Source organism: Pteropus vampyrus, unplaced genomic scaffold, assembly GCF_000151845.1.
Source record: "Pteropus vampyrus isolate Shadow unplaced genomic scaffold, Pvam_2.0 Scaffold273, whole genome shotgun sequence".
Taxonomy (NCBI): domain Eukaryota; kingdom Metazoa; phylum Chordata; class Mammalia; order Chiroptera; family Pteropodidae; genus Pteropus; species Pteropus vampyrus.
Genome location: NW_011889054.1, coordinates 2,265,932 through 2,292,620, shown reverse-complemented (window position 1 = coordinate 2,292,620; position 26,689 = coordinate 2,265,932). Strand labels below are relative to the sequence as shown.

General features: G+C 38.0%; 1 protein-coding gene across 9 annotated transcripts in view; it reads right to left on the bottom strand.

The window, feature by feature from the left end:
- TLE4 (transducin like enhancer of split 4) overlaps window positions 1-26,689 on the bottom strand; it is a 139,818-nt gene that overhangs the window by 92,142 nt on the left and 20,987 nt on the right. For 6 of the 9 annotated variants that reach the window (XM_011375498.2, XM_011375499.2, XM_011375500.2 and 3 more), the window contains exon 5: window positions 12,813-12,875. The exons of the other annotated variants lie outside the window; for them this stretch is intronic. In XM_011375498.2, the coding sequence (XP_011373800.1) occupies window positions 12,813-12,875 (63 nt within the window). The remainder of the gene's footprint in view (window positions 1-12,812; window positions 12,876-26,689) is intronic. 9 annotated transcript variants of the gene reach the window in all.

Sequence of the window (26,689 nt, the reverse complement as noted above, 5' to 3'; positions counted from 1 at the left end):
AAAATTTGGTCTCTTTTGGACTTCTTTCAACTAAATTTAATGAATTAAGAGCCAAAAGAACTGTACTGTGAAAAAAGCACTCAGCTATATCATATAATACATACAAAAAGCTAGGCCATCAGTTAAACATGAAATTCTCGAGCTACCTGGTACTACATTCCAAGATGCTCAAATAGTTACTTAGATTAACTAAGGTGACCACCATTTTCACCTCCCAGATGTATAGAGATAATAGGGAGGTAATGTAGGAAAGGAAACTAATTTAAATAAGTTATCTACATGTGGTGTTTTCACCCCTGACTTCATAATAAAAATGTGTATTTTGTGCCTAAAACTAATGGGAAGAAAAATGTCAAATAATAGATTATTGCATTTGGAGCTTTTATTAAACATTAAATATACTAGATTTTTTTAAAGTTTCAAAACAAGGGCTTAAGAAGCAATCCCAAAATCTTTATAGATATCTGTCTATACTCTTACTTTTTAATGTTTGCCAAAGTGAAATAATTCATTTCTTTTTCTCTGAATAAAGTAAAAATCCTAAAGATTTATGAAAACACTAGAAGAAATAGAGACACAGTCAATAAAATGGCCCGTAATAGTAGTTTTCCCTTAAAGCCAGCCTGACCATGTATGTTTATTGAGTACCTACTATGTGCCAAGTACAGAGCTCAAGTTTAGATTTAAGGCAATCTTGTCAGAGTAGTGAAAAACGGCAGTGCTTGTAAAGCAGAGAAAAAGACAACATGTAGGACAACTCTGGGATTTTAATACCCAGAGTGAGTGTACGAACAGAAATTTTCATGGAATATTCCACCTTTTACTTTCAACAATGAAATTGTTGAAATTCAACAATGGCTGCTCAAAACTTCCAAGAAACTGATAGCTGAAGGACCGCATGTACACCATATAACTCATTCATTCCATTCATGCATCCACTCAGTCAATAAAAGCTTTTAAACTCGTACTCTGTACTGTTTCTGTATATTACTGAAATATCTCCATATTACTGAAATACCATCTACTTTATATTAAATATTCAAAGAACAGTTCCATTACACAGATGCAGAAAATACATCTAGTTAGGGCCTTTCTACCATGAAGATCAATCAACTCGTGCTTCATGAACTGGATTCCGACTGCCAAGATGGGCAAAGATGCCTTAGGCAGTGGGGATATCTTTCAGGTTCGGCACTAAAATCAAGTGCATTTATTGAGAAAAACAGAAACACAGCATTGAACCATAACACTAACATATGATGTTACTACAGAAACTCTTGTTAAAAGCTAAAATGACAATGAAAGTCATGATTCAGCTCCTATCTTTTCTCTTATGTCAATGACCATGTTATGCCACACCTGAACTTTACTTGTAGTTCTGGATTCGACTTCCCTATTTCTGCCTAAAACTGTGAATCATCTGCTGTTTAAGGATCTTTTGAACAAGAAGCTCCCTAAGGCGAAAAATGCCTCCTCCCCTGTGTGCTTTGCAAGCACCAAAAACACTCACATTGCTCAGGCAGCCATAGTAACATTATACCACAGACTACAAAATAGCACGCACCAGGTAAGGTGTGAAAATTAGAACCCAAAGAAGACGCAAAAGAAAAGAACAAACATGAAAAAGCAGCAGCCCAAAGTATTCTCAGAAACTGACCCAAAGGAGGTATTTTTTTTCTTCCATTTTCAAATTTTATAAACTCTGGTTCATAAAATACAGCAAGTTTTTCACATCTTAGACATACAATGGCTTTCCCATTATACCTGCCTTCTCTTCCCCTTTTCTTCTCCTTCCCCATCTGTTTCTCTCCTCCCACTCCACTCTACATCTCATTTCCTCTCCCACTTCCTGCTTATCCCCTCTGCCACCTCACAAGTGGTGACAGCCACTCTAGACTCAGTAAATCTGCAAGACAGCAATTCTGTGGCCTCTTATTGTTCACACTGCACAGATATAAGCTCCTGGTTTGAACTTTCCACCAGCATCACCAAATAAAATGCCACTAAGAATATATTAATAAACCAACGGTGAGGGAGGGGATCCCTCTTCTAGTTGGGATTTAGAAGAGGTGGGGGAAAAGTCCCATTATTCATTCTTTAAAAAACTATGATTTATAATTTTTAAACAATACTTTAAAAAGAACCCTCATTGTGATTATGGTTATACAACTCTGTAAATTTACTAAAAATCACTGAATTGTACACATAAAATAAGTGAGTTTTATGACGTGTAAATTATATCTCAATAAAATACTGTGATTTAAGGAATGCAAGCATGGTTGAAAGAAGTCAATAAAATGAAATTCTATACATTAAATTCGCTTGCTACTTATTTTCAACATAAATTTTTTTTGTATTTGTTTAGGAAAAGTATTGAAAAGGTAAACAACATAAGCTCACAAATGCAACAAAACCTGCTTAGAAACAGACCTTAGCAAATCATAAAATGTGTATGATAAGAGTTTGATGTATATTTCTCAGAGGAGATTATAATGACAAAACCTGCCATGCCAACGATGTGGTACTTCTAATAAAAACAGTAATAAAAAAGATACAAGAACTACAAAACTTAGAATTTTTAAAATACCTCTGCTTATTGACAGGGATAGTAAAGGGGTAGTAAGGGCAGAGATGTAAAATGAAGTAGAATTGTTACAATGAACAACATTAACGTTCCTGACACCTGGAGATGCAAAAGTGAGCTGAGCTAATGGCCCCACTCCTCACAAAACTCCCAGACATATATAAATGTTGAATATAAAATACTAAGGAAGGTTATAAAAAGAACCGACAAAAGCCTGCCATCAGGAAAGTCTTCCCATTTTCATTCATTCAGTTATTTATGAAGCACCTATGATGTACCAGGCACTAGAGTAGAAACTAAGATAAGAATAATGAACAAGACATTCAGTGAATTCATAATACTCAAGAGACTCTAATTTGAGGATAATTCCCTTGAAGAAAATTACAGGATGCTATGTAATCACTTATCAGGGCAATATCTAATCTCAGGGCTGGGAGAAGACTCCCAAGGGAGACTGTCCCAACAACTGAGACCTGAAGGATCTGTAGGAGTTTTGTGGATGAAGAGCAGGGAGAAAAGAAATCCAGGCAGAGGAAACAGCTTGGGTAAGGTCCCTGAAGCAGAAAGCAGCTTGTCTGTCAAGGAAGAGAAAGAATGTGTGGCTAGAGGAGTATATCATAGGGGAAAAGTTGGGAGAGACAAGGCAGGCTAGATTTTGAGAGCCTTCTTAGGAATGGCAAGACATACATGCCAAACTCTTTAAAGCGCAAGAGGTATTCACAGAAGGAACAACAAAGGCAAGCATGTGAAGTCATTTGAGTATGGCATAGACATACTCTACAGAACTACGTACTAGCGGGAAGTGAAATCTATAAGGCAGGAAGATGCCAGAGAAGGGCTTCACACAACTTGCACAGAAGTTGTACTTTACCCCAGTAAGACGTTTTTTATTATGAATGTTTAAGCAGCTGAGTGCTACCAGTTCTGCATTTTACGAAGACGGACCAGGGAATAGTAAGAAGCTGGATGGCAGGGAAATAAACCTGGAGGGAGAACAATTGGAGGGCTAATGCAATATTCTAGAGTGAAAGATACTTAGCCCTGAACTTGAGACCAATTACCCTTCCTGCCAATAGGAATCGCTAGCCACATATAGAAAAAAGCCACTTACTCAGAACTAGAAAGGACCTTTAGAAATCATGTGGCCCAGATTCCAGTAGTCCCCGAGTACTGTAACAACCACCAACCAACAAAAGACTTCCGTATTTCCAAATGCATACGGATTTGTAAATGCTACCTGAACTGAGGGGATTGGGATGGTGGTACTGCAGTACCAACCACAGGCCAAAGCTCAGTACTATATCCAATAGATGACTCTTTTCTCTCATACTCTAAAGAGTAGTCAGTCTGCTTGACTGCATCCTCTGAAAGGGAACTTATTATCTCATGGATAAGCTTTTTCCATTCAGAGATAACGAGTAGAAAGTAGGTAGATAACTTCGTCCAAGTGGACCCAGTTTTGCCTCTATATTCTCCTCCACTGGAGTGCACTTCAAATATTTGAAAATGGCATAATGTATGTTTTTGATTTTCTCTATTCCAGGTTGAATATCCCATCACTGGCTGCAGGCCATTCATCCTTCTGGCTACTCCTCTGATTGTGCTCAATGTGTATAGACACAAAACTCCAGATATGGCTGAGCACATCAAACCTAAGTAAAATTGTCATTCCATGTCCAGTGAAAGCCTTTTTGCAGCAACTCTACCAAGTTTACTGACACGAATAAGCTTTAAGTTTAACCAATCTCCTTAAGTCAATTTTTCCTAAGTGGTATTCTAATAAATGTTACTCCCACAAGAAATTAGGTATTATAAAACAAACAAAAACCTACCATGTTTCATTTGACTAATACCTGGGAAACTGCAGGTCTTCTCAGAGCTTTAAATCTCAAAGAGAGTGAATATATATGCAAGGCTTTCCAAACAATTTTGGCTATGGAACTTGGGATTAAAACTCTTAGGAGTATACTTTCGGATTTGGATTTGGCCTTGCCTTCTCCATTCTCACTCAGATAGGGACAGGGCACTCTTCACTGATATGCCCAATAAGTTCTACAAATTGGTGCTTCCCAGTAGAATTTTTTGCAATGTTGAAAATGTTCTAGATCTGTGATAAAATATGATAGCTACTAGCCACATATGGGTGAACACTGAGCACTTAAATTGTGGCTACTGTTGGAAACTGAATTTTTAACCTTATTTAATTACTTTTAATTTAAATCTAAATAGCCACCATGTGGCTATGGCTTCTGTATTAGACAATGCAGCCCTACTTAAAAGTATTTTAAAGCTTAGCTCTGGTAATAAGCTAATCACTACCTAACTGAAAGTCAACAAAATGAGCCAGTTTCTCAAATGCACATTAAGTATTTTAAACACAAACAGAGAGGGGTTGGCATTGCTACCTTTGGAAGGAGGCCCACATTTAAACCTGCAGGAAAAAACGCCCCCTCCTGAGAATCACCTTTCACCTGCTGAGGGCAAGCAGGCAATAATGCCACCATAATGATCTCACCAAACATCCGATTGTCACCAAAACACAAAATCACACAGAACAAGCCAATTAGTCAACTGTAGAATGTGGGACAGGATATGCTCTCTGATGCCTTCTCATTCAGCATTGTGAGAAAATAAAAGGTATTTTAAATGAAAGGTTATTCAATGTGAGAATCAAGAAGCAGGCGTGTCCTGTGAGGCTGCTGACACTTAATGAGCATCCTCTAAAGATGGCCTTCCAGGTGTCACTGCATACTTATCAAGGAATCTCTGGTGATTTCAGCCAAGCTCTCCTACATCAAACCGTGTTTTCACAAACCATTGATTCCTTACAAAGCTAACAAGCAATAAGATGAGTTAACCTGGTGCCATTATGAGGCGAGAACACTGCCACCAGTGCATGTAACCACTGTATTTTGTTCATTTCCTCCCTGAGGCACAATATGAAAGTGACTGATCACATTTTTCAACTTCCATTTTACAATTACTCTATACATGCAAAATGTGGTTCCGAGTAATTCAGTACCATATTAACCCAGGTGCCAAATAAATAGTACTGGAGACACATGCATATCTCAAAATGTAAAAAGAATGTGTTTTCCATTAAATTAAAAGGACCAAATTAATGGCCTGTCCAAAATAGAAATTCATGTATTATTTGATCTGGCTAGCTATTCTAGCCTACTGGAATTAGAATTTATAATAAATGTATATTATCATGATTATGTAATTGTGTATTATCTTCTACCATTTAAATCTAATGTTGAGCACCCAAATAAATCTACAGAATTCTGGAGTAAAACATTAACTACTTGGTACTACTCATTAGAAAAGCTAACAGAACAATAAAAACCAAGTTTTGAGTTTAAATTTAGCACCAGAAAGCACTCAAGTTGAAATGGTCTCTTTACAAGAATAAAAGTAGAACACTTAAAATTTTCACTCCTAATTTCTCTTTTATACTCTAAAACTTCTAATGATTGGAGAAATATTGTTAAATATGGTCAAAAGAATGATTCGAGTTCTTTATTTCATTTGTTAAATCAGTATTTACAGATGCAAAGAAAAACAGCTCCTCGCTTATAAACCAGGCCTCCAAGGTGGGCTCTAGAGCCAGGACTCTGGAAGGACCAGTCTACAGGGCTTCTCCTCCAGGCTCTAAGAAGCCCTGCTTTCACTTAAACAACTTAAAGAACAAGAAAACTTAGCCATAGAATTAGAGTGGAGGAGGAGAGGAGTAGCCATCTTCCTTGGAACTGAAACAAGTTGTAACAATCTGCTGAAAACAAGGTTAAGATGAATGCCATTTCTCCAATGGTAATCATGACCCCAGGGTTTAATAAGTGGAAATTAGGAAGCCACTGGTCATAAGGAACCACTTTTATGTTCTCTCACTCTCTCCAATAAGGTATATGCATTTCAAGTCACTTTAGGCTGTGGTCTGGAAATGATCTGAGGCCCAAGACATTAAAATGGATCAAGCCTCATGCTGCAAAACAATCAACTTGAGCTAATTTTTCCGAAATGTCTCATAACTCCACAAAACAAAGAGTGACTTATCCAATATATATTCCATAACTTCTGGGGGAGAGAGATTGTCAAAATTTTTTATCTCCTTTTCTTCAGATCAAGGACAATACATATTCACAAGAGTATGTCTGAGATATGTGAGGGGGGTAAAGACTAGATTAAGGTCTTGCAAAAAACATTCTCATGGGAAGAGATTTCCTTAACAATCACTTTTCTGGTTTCAAGTAGCATTTTCCTTCCAGCAAGTCTACTATAAAATAGGGCAGTTCTATGTGTGATCTGCTATACTCCATACCTCAATTGAGAGCTGTCTAGAATCTTTGTACTTTGTAAAATATAGGCCTAAACGTAAGCTGTGCATCTAGACCTAGACAGCCCGCTGGGCCCATAACTGTTTATATGGGTTCCTTTCCACCTGCTGGGAATGTATAAATGATAAACAACACCGTATGGGTGATCTTTTCTTTATAATTCAGACCCTGAAGGACACTTCTATAACAAGCACTAAGCATTATTACATATCTTATGTGATAAATTAAAATACAAGTTGTGTTGATTATACAGCTGGAGCTAGAGTTTGTCGTATAAAGACATTTCATTGGTTCAATACGACTTCTCTTCAAACCAACACTGGCAATAATGGCCATTTTTATTTTATGCACAGCACTGTGTCTAGCAGAAATTGCTAGCTGTCCCCTGATATCCTTTCCCTTACATTACTATAAGGTTTAGGTGCATAATGGCCACTCAGCTAAGACTACATTTCCAAGTCTCCCTTGCAGCTTGATGTCGGCAAGTAACTAGGCACTGGCCACTGCAAAGTGAGCTAAAATGTGAACATCTTCTAACATTGTGCCCTTAGAAGAAAAAGCACATGCCTTCTCCATTCTCCTTCCTGCTGGCTGGGACAGGACATGATGGTGCTAGGGATGATGAACATCAATACCAGAGGAATATGAGTTCACAACATCATGGAGTCACCAAATTAGCTACAACTGCTTCTATGCAAACCGTTCTGAGAGAGAAACAAGCTTTATCTTGACTAAACCACTGTGACTTTGATCTGTTAAAGCAGCCAAATATCCAGCTACGTTCTTTGCAGCCAATCTTCATATAACAACCCCATAGTGCAGGTTTCCCATCATATGGATGAAGAAACTGTGACCCAGAAAGGTGAAGTTTTTTGCCCAGCATGATAAAGGGGAGCAAGTGGTTGAGTCAGGATTTGGTACCAGGTTTGCCTAACCTCAGGCTCTTATTACACTACCTCTCACATAACATGACTCTTCCAGTGAATTCTACTCCTTGTTAGAGGAGCAGCAAGTTTCTGAAAACTACAACTAAAAAGATTTTCAAATGTAATGTAATAAGTTTTCACCTATAGCCTATTAGGAGTTTGAATTTCTCAAAGGTCTAAGGAATACCTTGTTGATCACTATGAAATATACCCTGCCTATCTCGAAAATAAAGTATTTTATAATTAAGGGAAATAAGAGCACAAAAAACACAACTGTCCTCCAAATCAGGCCCTCAGCTAGTACCCAATATTTAATACTTAATCTAATAGTTAAGACAATACTTACTAGTTTGTGTGGAGCTACCTGCCTGCTGTTGGAAGTAGCCCCTGGAGCTGCAAAGCCTAGCTGACTTCACAGGAAGACTGCCAACCAGCTCATTCTGAAATATTACCTTCAACTCTTCCCAGTTTTTACTAGGCCCTTCCTCTCCAAGGCTTGGGACCCAAAAAAAGCTGGAATTGAATCCATTTCCCAGGAAAGAGAAAACAAAATAAAACTGGCATTTACGATCCCAAGTACTTTACATTTTAGTACCTATAATACACATTATAAAGATGGGGTTATTCTCACCATTCTATAAGGCTATTAAAGCTCAGAAAGATCAGCTTTCCCAATATAAAGCCAGTAAGTGGCAGAGTTGGTCTGATTCCAAATTAGCAGAAAAACTGTACCTTGCTGCCAGAGTCTAACAAGTGGCTTATAGTTTTCAATCGACATTAGAACCTCCTTAAAGGTATGTTATTGGAAGAGGGGGAGGGTGGCACTGGAGGCAAGTCAGTACTCTTACAGGCATCCTTCGATTTTGCTAGGGCCCAAAAGGTCCAGTTAGGGGTCTGGTCTACAAAAGATATATCCTGAAATCGCTGATGAAAAAAGAGAGTCTGTCCACATAAACTACTTGTACAAACCAAACTAACTTCAGCTAAGCAACCAGGTATATTTTGAAAACAGCCAGTCCCCAACAGGACTGAGAAGTTTGTTTTTCTAGGCATCTTTGTGAGTAAAAAACTGTCCCCATCCAAAACCACTGCTCCTTCTGAGGTGAGCACTACAGGTTGAGTACCTTGAAGAGATGTCACCTTATATTTACTTGCTACTTGGGGACAGACAGCTGTCTCTAAATGGGAAAATTAATTTTTGGAGCCAGAACAGAACCACTTTAGGGCTACTAAATGCCTCACTGAGATTTTCAGCTAGTGTCAGCCCTGGGTTCAGTTTTAATTTATACTTTTCTCTTATCAGGAGGACATTAGAGAGGAAGATAACCAACTCAACTTTCCAAAAAGTAATGACTAAAAAGAGGGAGGGCTTAATCCAAGTCCTCCACAAGGAAGTCTAGAGCTTCACTGCTGCTACAGTTATTACTACTGCTAGTCAACATCAGGAGGTGCTTACTATGTGCTAAGCTGCATGTGGTGTATCCCAAGTAATCTTCAAAATGATCATGTGTGTTCCATGTTATTATTAACCTCATTGTACAGATGAGGAAACTGAGGCTTAAAGAGGCAAATCACTTGCTAAAGGTCACTCAGCTTAACTCAGTTACAGTAAGCCAATAATTTATAACATGGAGGCCAAGACTTGACCCAGATCTAACTGTCATCATCCTGGCATCTCTTGCTTATGGCACTGCCAATGCGGAGTTGATTATTTATAGTTCCTTCTCTGCAAATGAGACCCAAAGCAGGATAGAGAAGAGCTTCCCATTTACTACTTTGGGATTTGCCTTTTAAAACAAGAAGTTTGAGAAGAGCAGAATATAGATGTCTTTACCCATTCCTAAAAGCTAAAAGAGAAAAAAATAGATTTAGATAGGTGAGAACTCACTCATAAAATTTCTCTAAATTCTGATATTAGGGATTCTATAAAATTTTAGGAACCATAAGTGATAGTTATTCACTTTAATGATAAGAGCTGGCAATATTTTTGTCTAATGCCTAGAACTTTGGAAGCAGTCATATCTGAGTACAACAAGCATATCATTAAAATATATATTGATTATTATAAAATTGTATAATAATCCAGAATTCAGTAATTCAGAATGGATATAATAAAATTATATTGATCACATATTTAACATTACAACATTTTTTAAAGTTTTAGTGAAATTTAACAGAAAAATACTTTTGTGAATGTTATATACACATACTTCAAGTACTTTTGAGCTACAATTATATAACATTTCTAAAAAAAGTCTTGCAGTTAAAACTAAATTTAATAGTTGTCATTCAGTACTGCATTTTTTTTTAGTATTAGAAAATATGGTACACGAGACACAGGCAACAATTTAGCAGGTAAATTAATCAGCACATGGGGGCTAAATTAAAAATAGATTTCATCTAAATATATGTAAATTTACCTCTTATTCCTGTCCAACTCCAAAAAACCTTTCCAACCACTGTCCTGTAGCTTATGCACTAGTCTTCGGGGAATGTTTTTCTTTTCTATAAACATGATCATTTAATTTCTAAATAAAAACATTTTAAAATAAATTCTAATGCCACAGCTGCTGTTTTGGCAGTGAGACTGCCACACAGAAAGCCGGTGTTAAAAGATCAGATTAAGAGCCTTCAGTCCTGGCACCGAGTGATGCTCACAGCCATGCAAGAATGATTTTCCATGCCTCTGAAGAGACAGGAAATAGAATTCATCTTCCTCTAATAACCTGCCTCCTTCCCTCCCTCCAGATTACAGTCCATCTGGCCTCAGGGTAGAGGTGAGCAGTCTCAATGGCTCACAGAATGCCCAGAAGAGAAAAGAAGGTGGGCAATTCGTACACAAACCATCAGAGAGGACTGGATTGGACAGGAACAAACATGTCTGTGGCCCACACATTAAAAGATATAAACACACCTGAAGAAACTCAAAAAAGAAGAGCTGATTAAATCAAAGCAAGCAGAAGAAAAGATATATGCGGAATTATAATTCAGAAAACCATGACATAAGTCATTCATTACACATGAATCAAGGATTTCAACCAAGAAATGTCAGAAGTATTAGGGAAATAAATAGTAAGTGGTAAGATTATGCCTACCCTCCCAGCCTAAAGAAGAAAATGAGCTACCAGTATCTCCCCATGGCTTTCCTCTACAGGGTATAGCTTTCTCAGCTAATTAATTCCAGTCCAGTCTTGCTCAGCACCACTACCATTACACATCTGTTCCTACAGGGTCTGCTCACACAAACAATGTAACTCGCGTGGGAAAAGGAGCTATTGGCAAATCAGCCCCACCACCTCCTTCCACTTCTGAACATAACCCCACAGAGCCTGCAACAATGCCATGGGAAGAAGCTGTCCAGTAATTATACAAGAGTCTGTGCCTGCAGAGGCCTAAAATCTAATATCACGCTGAGGATAATTCAAACTTTTCCCTCTTCCTGGAGCTATGACACCTCAGCCTGGTTATAGCTCTGTGAATTATACGTTCTTCCCATTCTCCATTTCCAAAAAGCAGAGATGCTTCAAGTAAGAAGAACTTGAACAGGAAAAGGGAAGCCAGGCTTCCTAAAGAAATGCAAACAGGTCTCTTGACTCTCCTTCGCCACTCCATCTGATCACAAGCAAATCCTTAGTAGAAGTAATAGGTAAATGGGAATAGAGTGGGTGGTGATTTTGTGGTCAGAGCTAAACAGGGAGAAAGACAATATATCCTTTGTTGTTTATCATCCAGAAGAGCATTTGAATTCAGGATGCTAACGTAGGTCCATGGTTTGTGAATATGAGGATCCCCATGGGATACATACATGATAAAAGGTACCCATAATTACTAAGATCTAACCCAGTTCATACCAAATAAGAAGTCACATAAGAATTCACATACCTCTAACACCAAATAAGAAGTTCAGGGATCCACATTTCTATAACACACATGCATGCTCAAATACTGGCTGTATACTAACATCAGCTCATGCCCACTGATAGGCGGGTAATGAACTGATCTCCTGAAAAGCAGCAACACAATATACTTAAAAGAAGCAAAGGGTAGGAGGAAAGTGCCTCAGTGCCTTCTATCCCACAATGCAAAGCACTGTGGCTGCAAAATATGCAGATATTCCATTAGTTAGCTTCTTCATTTTCACAGTTGATCTTCCCTGAGCAATGAAGAATTCAGTAATTCAGAAGCAAACATTATCCCTTTCCAGAACACTCAAACTTTTTAACAACCTAAAGCAAGCAAGCAAGCAAAAAAGAGAGAGAGAGAGAGAGAGAGAGAGAGAGAGAGAGAGAGAGAGAGAGAGAGAGAGAGAGAGAGAGAAAGAGCGCTACGCACTAGAAATGCACCTCCTCATTCCAACATGTACATTTGTGGACAGTGTGCATTTCCACAGGTGGTGAGCAAGAGAGAGGGAGTTACATGAAGTCAGTGAGATTCAAAGCAGTGGGTTCACTGAATACACCTTACCTGTCTTTTCCAAATGCACAGGAAATATAAAGACTTCAATAGGTAACAACAATAAGTAACTTTTTAAGAGCAGCTAGCCAAAAGTTACATAAGTTTCTTTACTAAGTAGAGTTCTTTCTATTTGATATGTCTTGTGCCAACTCTTAATGCCCAGTGACACAAGTGTAGAACAAACTCGTCTGGACAATTTTCAACTGATTCTATTAGATGCCATTAAGACAAACAGTCATAATTCTGAACAACCCTACATTGTCCAATGACAGCAAAATATTTTAACTGAATTTTGTTTTGCATGTTAGAAAATATTCCATTATATAAATAAATATATTCCATTGAATGTTAATAAGGTGTAGAAGTTGGAATGCAAACACTATATCTTAGAAATGTACAATATAAACACCAAGAGACCGACAAGGCCAAAGACTGAGTCCCACAATCCCTTTTCTGCAAAACCACTAAAATGGCACCTTCTAGCCTAGGGCCTGAAACCAACCACCTTACCTCTTGGGACAGGAAAGGAATGACTTGTGCACAGATAGCATTCAGCCTCTTGACAATCTCTGCCTGCAAAAAAAAAAGAGGGGGGGGGGAAGCAAGCAATAAAGAGAATAGTCAGCTGGTTACAAATTCCCAAAATATTAACAGGATGATATTAAAACACACTTTATATGCTGACTGGTGTATTTCCTAAGGAAGAGGAAAACTCTCATCAGCAGGCCCATTAAAAGGAGGCAGCGACAGTAGTGCCACTTTAACAGCACAATTTATTAACCAGAATTCATCTTAAAAAGTCAACCTTCAAGCACCAGGACAACATAAAAAAGAATTTAATTTTCATGACTGGAAATCAGTTTTCAAAGGTCTTCAATGGGACCCTTGTTCATTCCAATGTGGTTTTTCATAAAACCTTGAGTTTCTAGAATTTAGATAGTAAAGATACACTCTTCCCTACATCTCAACTTCTCAATCAGTACTCATTGAATTTCTGTATCATTGAATCAGTACTCATTGAATTTCTGTATTTCTGGACTTTGCTTTAAACACAGGCATTGGGATTTTACAATCAACTCCCCAATCTCCCAAAAGAATAACACCCAACTAACCCCCAAAAGTTGATTAATTCAGATCCTTAGGTGTAAACTGTTGGGGAATGGCATGTTTTCTTCAAGCATAAAAATTTCCAAGTGCATCCTGCCAAGATTTTCTGTATGTAGAAGTTTAGAACATGCTAGAAACAAGTTGTATGTATATGGAGATTAACAGGAAACAAATTGTATGTATATGGAGATTAACTTTGGGAACGTTACCGTTGTACTACAGATCTACAAAGGTCCCAGTAAGTCAGATGACAGATTGTTCTCTAATAATTTTCTGAGTATAGAAATTTTACGGTAAAGTAGAAGGAAGAAATGAGAAGGAATGCCACCGCTATGATTTAAAATGCTACAAAGCTTTATCGATATTCATCTTAATTTGTATTATCAGATGGCTCCTTATAGACTTTGGCATGTGATATGTAAACATGTGGATTTTTAATACAAATACATACAAGATAGCTTACATTTTAATGATGGAGTAAGTAAAAGGAGAGAAGTCTTGAGAGGCAGAAAACATAAAGCAATTATTATTCTTGAGACATTCTTAAAATAAATTCCATCCAGAGTCAGTTCATTTTATAAAAGGACAAAAATGCATTTTCTTTCTAAGTCATTACTGAATGACAGTGACGCTCTACTTGTACAATCTAGGTTTATTTCATCAGCAACCCTTCTGACTTTGTAGCTATTCACTTTTAAATGCCAGCACCTTAAAAACTTTGCCAGCCAAGAGAAAACACAAATTCACCATGAAGTTTCAAACCTAAGCTTTCCATTCCAGTTCTGCATTCCTAACAGGATGGACAAAAACCCAGCTCCAACAGGCAGCAGTGAATAAGGACCCAACTGTGCCGACCTGATTTAATTTACTGCACTGGCCCTGTGGAGCATTTAGCTATCCTTTAAGAATGCTTAAACCACCATGAAAAGCTGCAATGGGAATCACCAAAAACCACTCTCCACCTGGACGAACATACCACAGTGGTTATAGGGTGAAATTCCAGTGTGAGCTGAGAAAATAGAGTAGCATTCACCATACTGAAAGCACTGTGTCTCAAAGGCATTTGGTTGTTAAGCTTTTTGTAGGGAGAGGTGGAGGGAAAGAGAATAAAAGATAATGAGACACTTTGGGGCAGACCAAACTGATGATTCTAATGCTTAGAACCATCTGCCAAGCATATTTTCCTCATTATGTTGTTTATATAAATAAAATAGTCCCTTGCTAGGAGGGCTGAAAAATGTGTGGGCATATAAGAAAACTGAGTTCTTTAGTTTGCCTACATAATCTAGGCAATAAAAACTACTCTAAGGAAACTTACTCCACTGGCAAAATAAAGACCAGGAGGTATTGTATTTATTTGGCTTCTTTAATTTTGGACCTAGGCTGTTTTAAGTCTGAGCAGCTGTAAAGAAAAAAATCTGTATCTTAAAAATAAATACAGAAAAGTTGTTTTATTTATTCATATCCGTTTAACACACATAGATAACAGATAGGGGTGAGGGGCAGAAACCATCCAAACTTTTGCCTTGCCTTCTTTAAAGGCCTCCTTTTGTTTAAAAGACTTCTTAATTTCTTTAAGTTGTCATGCCAATGGATTTTCATGGTCAGGCTAATTGGCAGCAGGGGGGTTGGGGGGTGGGATGTGTGTGTGTGTGTGATTTCATAAAATTAAGCAGGTCATTCCTCACTTTGAAAGCTAAAGTTGCCTCGGAAACACTGCTGCTTCCATGGTCATCTAATTTTGCTTCTTTTGTCCCACAGGACTCAGCTTTAGGGAGGCATCATTTATTTACAGGCCTTTCCACTGGGCTTCAGTGATCAGCCAATAATACCGTGGACACACAGTTCTAATGGCCTATGTTTTGAAACTGAGTCTAATCTAATGGCGTGGGGCCCAAACTCCTTTTCCAGCACAGCCATTAAAGGATGTAGGTTATTGCTGTTGTCACCATTGATATTTGTCATTGTAATGTAATTAGGGCCCTAAAATGATGCATTACAGCCCTTGGCACAGCTTCTATTAAAATCTTTTCTTCTGCTCACTGAACTGCGACCTGCTTTCTGATGAATAACAGACAGACAGCTTTAGGGTAAGGAGCAGATTCATCAAAGAAGTATTTTTCAGCTTTGGGGAAAGAGAGGGAAAGAAAAAGGCAACCTAGGAGGAAAAGCACCAGGGGACAAAAAGCCACAATACACATTTGAATTTCATCTGACCACTTGAAATTCTGATTACGTCTGATGAATCATGCTTAGACAATATATTCTGTCTTTGAATCACATGGTTAATCAGGGCTCTAATCTGCTATCCATCAGCCTATGCCAGCACTGTAGCTTCCAATCAAATTTATAGGTGATGTGGCTCATGCATCCTTGAGCAAGTACATTCACAGATAGCCCGTTTAAACAGAGAGAGATTCTGAAATACGGCTGTTAGGGTTACTGGATGTTATCATGGTATTCGATGCTTTATGGACACTGCTAACTATTATCTTCAGATGCCCATGATACACCAAAATAGCATTAACAGCCCCAACAAAGAACAGTTGTTCAGGTCAAAAAAACAGTAAGATTGCTTTTGCAGCCATAGTTTGTCAAATACATTAATAATTTTTGACATATTACATCCTCCTCTATCCATCAAAATCTTCATTAAAAAAAATAAGTTACACACATATTTTCCCACTCTCAACTCACTACCATTCTATTTCCTCCTCCTTTCCTTTGAGCAAAATATTAGCTTTACAAAAAAGGCATTCTATGAAACATTGAGTGCCTGTGCGCTCAACATCTGGCACATGAATGCTGACAAGCTAACTCCAAAGTAGTGATGGCCAATGGACTAGTAGAATGACCAGTTAGTAATGAAACAGAAAAACACAGAGAAGAAACTTTATCCCTTTTTTTCTTCATACTCCAACTCAAGAGCTATTGGAAAATTTATTAACTACCTTGCATCACAGGAAAGCAATGCCATGCATTTAAGCATACCACAATTCAATCACTCAATTAAAAAAGTAACAAATACTAGAGCACACAATATCAAAAATATATTTTCTTTACATTACATTAGTCATTTAAGTAAGACAAAAAACTAGTTAAGGTTACATTTGAACTGAATTACATGCCCTCAAATAGTCCTAATATAATAAAATCTAATTTTTACTTAGATTATTTCTACCTTTATGATTTCCTTTAAAAATTAAACAACTTTTATTTTAACCACATAATAAACTTGAAAGTACAGATGAATTTATTTTAGTAACCAAAGAGATGTATCAAAAACAATGGCTGGTTTTAAAAAATGTTTCTTGGAATTTTTAACCTCTCATTAAAACAGGAACATTATTACACAGTATTGTAGAAATAAAACAGAATAATAAAATATTATTAGAAAACCATTTCAGCAGCCAACCGGGGAGGGGGGGGGGAGGGCGGGGAAACAATTATAGTTTCGGAAAAACATTCTTGAATAACTTCTCACGATTAATTTTTCTACAGAAGTTCCTTTTGCCAACAACTTTCCTCAAAGATGAATCTATTTTATTATGTTTATCAAGAACATAACATCCATATAAACGTTTTGTTAAAAGTGAAGAAAAATTCCTTCTTATTCTGTCTGAAATCCTTTCTAAAGTACAAGTAAATCTTGCAACCCTCTCCTTCACACTCCCTTTACCACTATGGAACCAAGATGGTAATTTTTAATTAAATCAGAAAACAAATTATCTTGATTTGTTCATCAATCTGTTTCAGATTTTCTGAGAAACAGTACAACTTCTGGTACTGATATTGCCTGCTCCTAGATTAAAAATTCAAGGGACTAATGAGAAATTCTTCCTAACGTAATAAAAATCCAGACTAAACGTAAGGAAAAATATTCAAGTAGTACTGTTCCTCTAAACTGACAAGTCAGTTTTTATCTTGTCATCGAAATTCAACTTTATAAGAGAAAAGAACATGTAACAAATAAAACTGTTTAAAAAAAAAAAAAAAAAAAGCCCAACTGGAATAAGGCTTAGAGTTTTAGATCAAAAGCATTGTTAGCACTGCTAGCATGTTGGTAAACTAGGTGTCTAAGTTTTACTTTCGTTCACTTGATTATTTTGTACAAAATATTTTATATTGCTTAATAAAGCAATAAAATGAAGTGATAACCATATTAAGAATCAAGCTAACAGGACATCTATTACTTCCCTAAAGGACTGATTCAAACTACCAAGACTTTGTGTATCTATTTATAAGCTCTTATTATCCCACTTAGTCTAACAAGAAAGAGGTACTGTCTACAGAGTACTCAATTACTATTACCTTGACACCATACCTAGATGACATAAAAGTGCCAATGTTCAACCATTTATTATCTTCCCGCCAGCCAGGAATTTAACTAAAGCATGATTCTGATGTTAATATCTCAAGCAATGTCCATCTGCTTTGTGTTTAGAGATCATGTTTATGCTACTTTCGTGCATGCTAAGTGTGCTATAAAGTACCCAGTGTACAGTTCAACTAATTGCATACACTGAAGTGCTCCATTTGTTTGTCCTAACAAAATATACAAGTACTAAGGAAGGAGCACACAAGACAAGGTACTTTCCCATAGTGACTTAGTACACCTCCATTTCATAAAACTATTCCAATCTGTCCCCAAAGATGACGTGGTATTTTACTGAAACATTTTCACAATGGTTAGAAAAAGTGCTCTTGAACTTAAGGTTTTTAAGGGAAATCCCAGATATGTGCCTATTATCATACCTATATCTTCTGGTCTCTGATTATTGTTTTTAAAATCTGCTCCAAATATTAAGAGTGATATATTATCAAGGTTGAGAATGATGATCATTGTTCCTGATGTCCAGTTACTCCTGCAAGGTCAAATCGTTTCAGTTCTCAAATCTAAAAAACAGTGTAACCAATGTAATCATGGTTATACTCTGCTGGGGGGAGGGGACAAGCAGAGAAAATGTTAAAAAATGGGAAAGAAAAGTGGGATGTCACGAGTAGGGAAAGAAAATGGCTTTCTCCATGGAGCTTAACTTCAACCTTCACGGAACAAGGCAGGACTGGTCAGAAACGCTAATTACTCTGAGTACTAAGACATCCGAGTTTTGCAAGAGCTTATTTCCTAGCACTCCTAGGCTAACCGTGGGAGCTACTTATTGATTTCTCTTCTCTTCTTTCATCCCTCTCTCCCTCCTTGCCTCTGAACCTCTCTCTTTTTTTTTTTTTTTTGCCTCTACTCTTTCCTGACATGAATATACAGGTGCCTTTGAACACTGATTCATAGTTAAGCTTCTGATACTTCGTCAGAGTGAATGAAGGGTACAAATACTCCTTGTGCAAATATTCCTAGTAGATAAAGATCAATTCACCTGGATTTTTCCCACCATGATCTACGTTAGGGGTCCCCAAACCCCTGGCCACAGACTGGTACCAGTCCAGTCCATGGCCTGTTAGGAACCAGGCTGCACAGCCGGCAGTGAGTGGTGCCAACAAGGTTTTATCTGTATTTGCAGCCGCTTCCCAGAGCCAGCCAGCACCGCCTCGGCTCCACCTCAGATCATCAGGCATTAAGTTCTCATAGGAGAACTGGTCCCTGGTGCCAAAAAGGTTAGTGACCACTGATTTACATGATTAAAATGTATGAGAAATACCTAAAGACAAAGGAACTTTGGACATTGGATTAAAACCAAAAAAGAAAAATAGAAACACTAACTTCTTACCAAGTTCTTATCAATGATACCAGGAAAGCAACGACACCTTTCATATACTGAAAGCCATGCAATATTTCTCAGTCTTTTCTCTTAAGTTACGTTCGTTAAAGACTTCCTGGTCTCTTTTTTTCTAGTCTTATCGCCATTTTTCAGCAAAGCTTCATCTATATCCACATTCCTCAACACTTCCTTTCCTCTTGTCCTTTCGATTCCAGCACAGCCTCTATTGGCCTTCTTCCTCCTAATTATATCAAATTTCAACTCTTTGAAGCCATCGCTGCCAAGATATTCTTCTGTCCCCTTAGATTGTGTTCTTGCTTTGATAAAGAGCCAGCTCTCATTAAAACCAAAAGTTTGCTCTTCTGTTTGTATTCTTACTGCTTGTCCAAGCATTTCTATTACCAACCAGGTCCAGACACAGCAGACAAGTGAATCCATAGGCCCTGGGAAGAAGCAAAGGTCTGACCCTTGCATCAAAAAAGATTTAAGTGAACAAATCATGGCAAAGATGGAGAGTCCTCCCATCTGGAACTGCCTCCCCTAGGTCGTTCCTTGACTATTCCCTACTCATCATTTCAGTCTCAGCCCACAAGACACTTCCTCAGACACCTTCACTCACCATCCTCTATGACTCACTCCTTCATCCAGTCACTCTGGCCCATGATACTTTTTTCTTCACACTATTTATAATCATCTAAAATAAGCTCACATGTTTTTTGTTTTCATGAACGAGACTAGTACTTCTCAAACTTTAATGTGCACACTAATCACATGGAAATCTTGTTAAAATCCAGCCTGGAATGTGGTCTGAGAGTCTACACTTCTAATAAATTCCAAGGTGATACTGATGCTGTGGGTCCAACAGGTCACACACCCTGAGTAGCAAGGTTCCAAAGAATGTTGGCTCAATGAGAGCAAAGATATCTTTGTCTGTAGCCCCAGTGCCTATTATGTAGAGGACACTTGTTGAATGAAAAGAAAATACTACAGGTTCAGGTTTAGGTAGTTTGGAATCTCCTGAAATCTTTTGCAAGCATGCTGAAATTGTTTGGGAATACTTAGAGCAAGACTTGCTTATACCCTGATTTGGTTTGTTTACCTTCCTAACAGACATCTTTTCTGTCATTTAGGATGTCAAGCTATTCTAAAAAAAAATAGTAAGTAATCACCCTGATCCTCAAAAAGAAATGCAAATTCACTCTGGACAATTCCTGACTGGTAAGTAAATGATTAAAGCTTCTATTGTGAAACCTTTGCAAGACATGTTTTAAAAGATCATTTTAGAAATACAATAAAGGAGATGCCACTCAACCTTTTTCCTGAGATTACTCACACCAGATTGGGATCACCTGAACCACCAGAATTGAGATAACTGTTAAGACAGCACATTGGAACTTCACTTGTATATTATCATGATAAATCTCCACAATGGTATCTCCAGAGTGAACCAGTGGGAGATGTCCAACAGCCCAAGGAAAGGCTCTAGCCATGCACCGACATCCCTGGTGTGTCACAGGAAGTGAAAGAGCAAGTTCCTGATAATCTGAGGTGTAGCAGGTCACAGGAATTATACATACGACCACACAAGCAGACCCAGTTCAGACATATCAATACCGCTCAACACCTGGACAGTAAGGGCCAGGCTTGTGGAACCACAGAAACAACTGTAGCATGAGGATTCGGAGAGAAACAACATGTCATTCATATCCCTTCCGTACAAGGTTCAGGAATTGCTGCAGTTCCATATCCTATGACTGGATTAGGATACATAAAAGGGCCTCTCCACCATCCCTGACAAATCTGTTTGAATACTCCTACTGCAGGAGGGTTCTAGTAATTAGAGTTTTTACTTTGAATCTACTAAGTCCTTGCTTGTTTTTATGGAAGGTTTTTTTTTTTTTGGTCATTGATGCAGTATATCCCACAAATACCCACTAATGCTCACTGATTCCTCACCCAAACTCTTTTAATGACTCACATAGTTGTAATCCCTGTACACTGGGAGAAGCTGCCTACGACAGGCTGGTTAAGAAATTAAGAGAAAGATGTCCCATATGACTGAAAGCTCTCTATAATCAGAAAAGTAGCATTTTCTCTACAATCAGGCTCACATCTACTTCTGCTAGCTTTCTTCTTTTTTTAATACTTTACTAAGGCAAGTTGAGAAAATTAAAGGCATAGGAAACAACTGTCATCTATTTTTGCTCCTGAATTCCTAGTTACTTTTAAAATGTATTTCAAGCTTTTACTTAAATTGTGCAGGCAGCTTAAAATATTTAAACACGTTTACATTTTAAAAAACCAAAACCATGTCCATTCGACAAATATTTATTAAGTACCTACTATTTATCAGGCCTATTTTAGGTGCTGAATGAAGATACAGGGATGAACAAGACAAGTAAGTCCCTATTGTCAGAGTTCACAACGTACGGGTGGGAGACAGAAACAAACATATAAGTACATAAAGAGGAATTTCAGATACTGAAAAATGCTAAGATAAAATAAAGGATCTAAGAGAGAAGGCTGGGGCAGGGGGTGAGTATGGTTTAGACAAAATCAAGGAAGGGACTTCATAGAAAAGTGACTTAAAAGCTGAGATGTGGCTAAAAGCAGCATGGCCCAAAGACGGTCCTATTCCAAGTTTTGCAGATGTTATTAACAGGTATTGTATACATAAAGAGCTTCCTGATCAAATGACCTCACAGAACTTAAACAGGTTTCTTTCTTACCCTTTCTTCTCAAAACTCTTAGAGATATTATTTTATGGGAAACACTGAGCGAGTCAATGGCTTCCAGCCCTGGCTTTACACTAGCATTATTAGTGGATCTTTCACAAACACCAATGGTCAGGCCTTAGCCCAGACCAATGAACTTAAACTCTTAGAGAGTAGAATCCTGTATTTTATTTTAAAGATCTCCCAAGTGATTCTAATATACAGGCAGGATTGCAAACCATTAAGCTAGAGCACAGGATGCATGCAATAAAAAACAGTGAAAAATAAGGGCAGAAAGGGTTCACTGAGGTCTGACTATGGAAGGTCTTGAATGCCATGCTAAAGGGCCTGAACTTTATTTGGAAGGCAGCAAGGACCTATCAAGGACAATTTCCATGAAAGCTATGATAAATACCAGACAGGAGGTTAAGACACTCTAGTGCATTTCTGCCCTCCACCCCCCTTTCTTGGCACTGATTATATTTGAGTGGCTGTGGAAGGACGGAAGAGATTTATAACCACAAAACATACCACAAGAGGAAAGATGGAGAATAAAAGATAATTTCAGAATAAAAACAACAAGAATTCCCATAGCACCACAGACTTAGGATATTCAACAAGACACTTTTAGATATAAGCTCATTCATTCACTACTACCCTAAGCTGGCAGCTATGGTAGAAATAGCAGTGAATACCTAATTGATCTGGGCCCCTGAAGTGTTGCTTATAATCTAGTACAGTAAAAGAGCAAATGGAAATAAGCACAGTAACAGAAACCACGTGGTACCTAGGTGGTACACAGAGGAGTCCTAGAAATGCAAGGGTGAAGGTGGCAGAAACCCCTTCTGGCTGAAGTCATTTCAGTGATTTTGGGGAAAGGGCAACATGTGAGCCACAGTTTTCAATAATTGTCTACTATACTGTCAGTCACTGTATTATAGTCTGAGAAAAGAGTAGGGAAACAAGACAGAATTTATAGAGCCCCCAAATCTAGCAAATGAGACAAACATTGAAAAAAAAAAAAAAACTGAAATGTAGGGTATTTTTAAATGCCTAACAGGGGACTCTGTTTCCTTGAATAACTATGAGTGAAGTGAGTCTGCTAGACAAAGAAGGGCAGGGAAAAGGGAGAAGACATTCCAAACAGGATCAGGCTACTGCATCAGTGTGGGCTATTCATATTGGACAAATGAGACAATTGAAAGGGAACAGTGACAGCACAAGTTGAGGCTGAAGAAGCAGATCCAGAACAGCCTAGTATACTGGGATGATCTCTATCTAGGTTAGACTAGTTAGGAGATAACTGATGATTCATAGTGAGAATCATCTTAAATATGGTGGCTAAGATTGTCCATCATCCTCATCCTCATCCTCATCCTCATCCTCATCCTCATCCTCATCCTCAAATTCACGGAAAGCTTCTTCTGTGCTAGATACTTTAAAACAGAATAATTTTAAGAGGATTTACCTTTCTCGTCATTTTACAAATAAAGCCAAGGAAGAGTAAAGTGGTTAAGTAATTGACCATGTTCAGATAGCTAGAGGAGTTAACTGGGAGTAGATTCCAAGAGACCAGATGATTGACTGCGTGAGGCTGAAGAGTGAGAGGAAAAAGCAATCACCTGTCTCTGGGTTTCTGGCTTGAGAAACTGGGTGGATGCTGTTGGCATTTCCTGAGAGAGAGTATGAACCATGAGTAGGGTTGAGGGGGAGAACATCATTTTTAGGAAATGCTGAGTTTAAGTACCTGTGAGTTTCCAGTTTCATACAATGGTCTCAGAGGAGACATCCAGGCTATAGAAAAAATGGGGGATTCATCTACTTAACAGAGTGGACAAAATTACCTATGTAAAGGTTAAAAGGAGCAGAGAAGAACATATAGGCATTTTGGAAATACTAGCTGGATTTCCTAAAGAATGACTCAATATGAGTAGATACAGAAGTATATACTCTGAGCTCCTTACGCCCAGATAAGGGAACAGAGAAGGCAAAGGCTACAGACACAGCCACCAGCCAGGAGATCAGCCTAGCAGTCCAGGCATAACGAAGGTCTGATAAGAGTGATGGTGGGGGTGAGGAAAGGAGACATGCTGCATAGGGAGAATCAGCAGCTCATCGTGACTCCCCTAGACTTGCACAATGAGAGGAAGTAAGAAATCCATAATTCCAATGCTTAAGGTCTGGATATGGTGCTACCATTCATTAAAATAGGAAAGTCACAAGGCTGGTTTCAAGGTCTGTTCTGGGGGACAATTACAGAAAGGTGAAGGAAGACTTCAGACTCAACTGACAAAACATTCTGAAACGCACACCAGATACTGTGAATGATACAACTGTGGAATACCAATTCCCAGGTTGACTCTCTCATTACTAATTCAGCTGAACCATGATATGTAAACCCCTAAGTGATTTGGGTCTCCATTTCTTCAAGAAATGGGAAGAATAACAGCTATCCCATATCTGGCTGGCAGAAATATTTATGAAGGTAGACTTATGAATGACATCCCTTAAAATAAATAGTTCTGTTCTAAGACAGAACTGAGATTAGCTAGTACTACAAACTGAGTAGTTGTATATTGTTAGGTATCGATTGAAGCTTAAAGGCTCTTCCTATCTCTCTATTAAGAAGGCATTTCTTACTGGGATGGGGCGGAGCAGACTCGCTGGCACAGTAATGACTGAGGATAGGACAGTGCCTCCCAAATTACTGAAAAGAGAAGTGAGGCCAAGACTCAAAAAATTTGCTATTTCTCCACTTTCTTGAACTGTGACCCAGAAAGACATTCTCAGTATTTGTTTCGCTACTGGCAAAGGATCTTGCTTCCTCTTTTCTTGGTAAACAGATACTTGCCCTGGATGCAGTAAATTTTACATAGTGGTAAAGAGTAAAGAATAGCAGACTCGGGGCGGGGGGTGGGGGTTGGAGAAAAAGAGGTAGAGGGGAAGTCAGGCTTAATTTCAAAGCTTCTTACAATTTAAGATTATAGAATAACAGTTATGTGGGACTTATAAAAATATGTGCTTTCCATTAGGTAGATGGTGAAAGGGAAAAAAAAAAAAAATTCTAAGGCAAGCTATTAAGAACTGAGAAGTACTCCAAAGAATTTAAACAAGTTTTGCATTAACCAAAGCACGAACAGCAGTGTCTCTTAGAGCTTCCTACTTGTGAAAATGTGTCAACTGCCCCGACATGTCCGTACTACCTCGAACTTGACTTAACTTTAACCTACCTTGCTTTTGAACTTACTTTTTTATTTTTTAAAATACATTTTCCTTTGTTTTATGAACTTCAAATTCCTAATATATAAAACAACCCTAATAAAATTTTGATTAAATTTTCTAAAGTAGTGCTACTAAAAGTAGTCGATCCCCAATCCCCATATTGAAATTCATGAGCAAGAAGGTAATAGACTTTGCCAGAATTAAATCAACTGCTGTTTAGTCCAGGTAGGTGGGGTTTTTAATTCTTTATTTTTATTTTTTTATTTATTTACAATAAAAACATTTTCCTCGAAAGAAGTGCATGGATTTATTGTCTTGTACAAGCTCCTTATTGTACTGCCCACCTTTAAAAAACTGTTAACAGACCTGCAGCAGTCCACAGACCACACTGAGTAGCACTGCTCTAAAGCAACACATCTAAATCACAAACAGTATTCTTACTGTCTGGGACTTTAGAAGAGGTGATAGGTATACTCCTTCAGGGCAAAAGAATTATCCAACATAGCCCTATTAGATAGTGCATTCCATGATCCTCTGCCTGGTTTACACAGAGAAACTAAGTATTCGCAATTTCGCAATTATACTTAACTATGGAAAGGTATGTGAAGGCCTAGAAATCAGTTCTGCAGATACCCCAGCCAGGGGTCTTCCTGCTCAATCATGCTGCCTGCTAGTCTGCTGCTGAACTACAACAACGACAACAAAAAATAAGGGACACAGTTATAAACAGTATTTTCATACTTCTAAAATAGCAAGGTTAAAGAAAAGCTTCAAAAACATTGCAGCTTAAGGATGTTTGTGTTTCTCCCACACAATATACAATTCAAAATTGGAGTTTTGTTCACTCTAACTTACATTTAATAAATTTCCTACAGAGAATGTTCTCAAATGAGAAACCAAATTAAAATAAAATGTACTACTTCATGATTCTTTCTGCTCATTTACCAAAAACATTGTTCAGGAATTAGAAGTCAATATGGGCAGGATAGCCACTGAAGGCTGAAAAGAGACAGAGTCTGGAAGGGTAAGTACCTATGAGAGTGAGGTCTCAGTGAGCAGAGGCAGAGGAGGGAGAAATGAAAAGTACCCCTCTTCTCTGTAGCAATGTACCAACCCATCAGGCACCAGCTGGTGCTCAGTCAGGCTACCTAAAGCAAGGTACCATTAAAATTACTAGAATTTGCTGAATTGTTCTGTGATGCAATGAAAGATTATGTACACTATGTATCAATCTTGACATCCTAAATCGGGGGTCTCATTCAAGCAGCACATGGATTTCCATACACTACATAAACTACATCATGGAAATAAGAAATAACATAGAAATAGAAAGTTTGGAGATTCTTTGGCTCCTTGCTACTCAAAATGTGGTCAGTGGACAGCAGCATCGGCATCACCTGGGCATTAGAAATAGAGAATATCAGGCACCACTCCAGACCTGCAGAAACAGAATCTGATTTTAACATGATCCCCAGTGGCGTGCATGCACATTAAAGTTTGAGAAACACTGCTCTTGTTCACTAGTTATCAATCCTGCTGCACAATAGAATCACCTCTGGAGCTTACTGAAAAATACTGATGCCTAGGTCCCAGGTTAGGGGACCCAGGAACCAGCATTCTGATCCAGTCC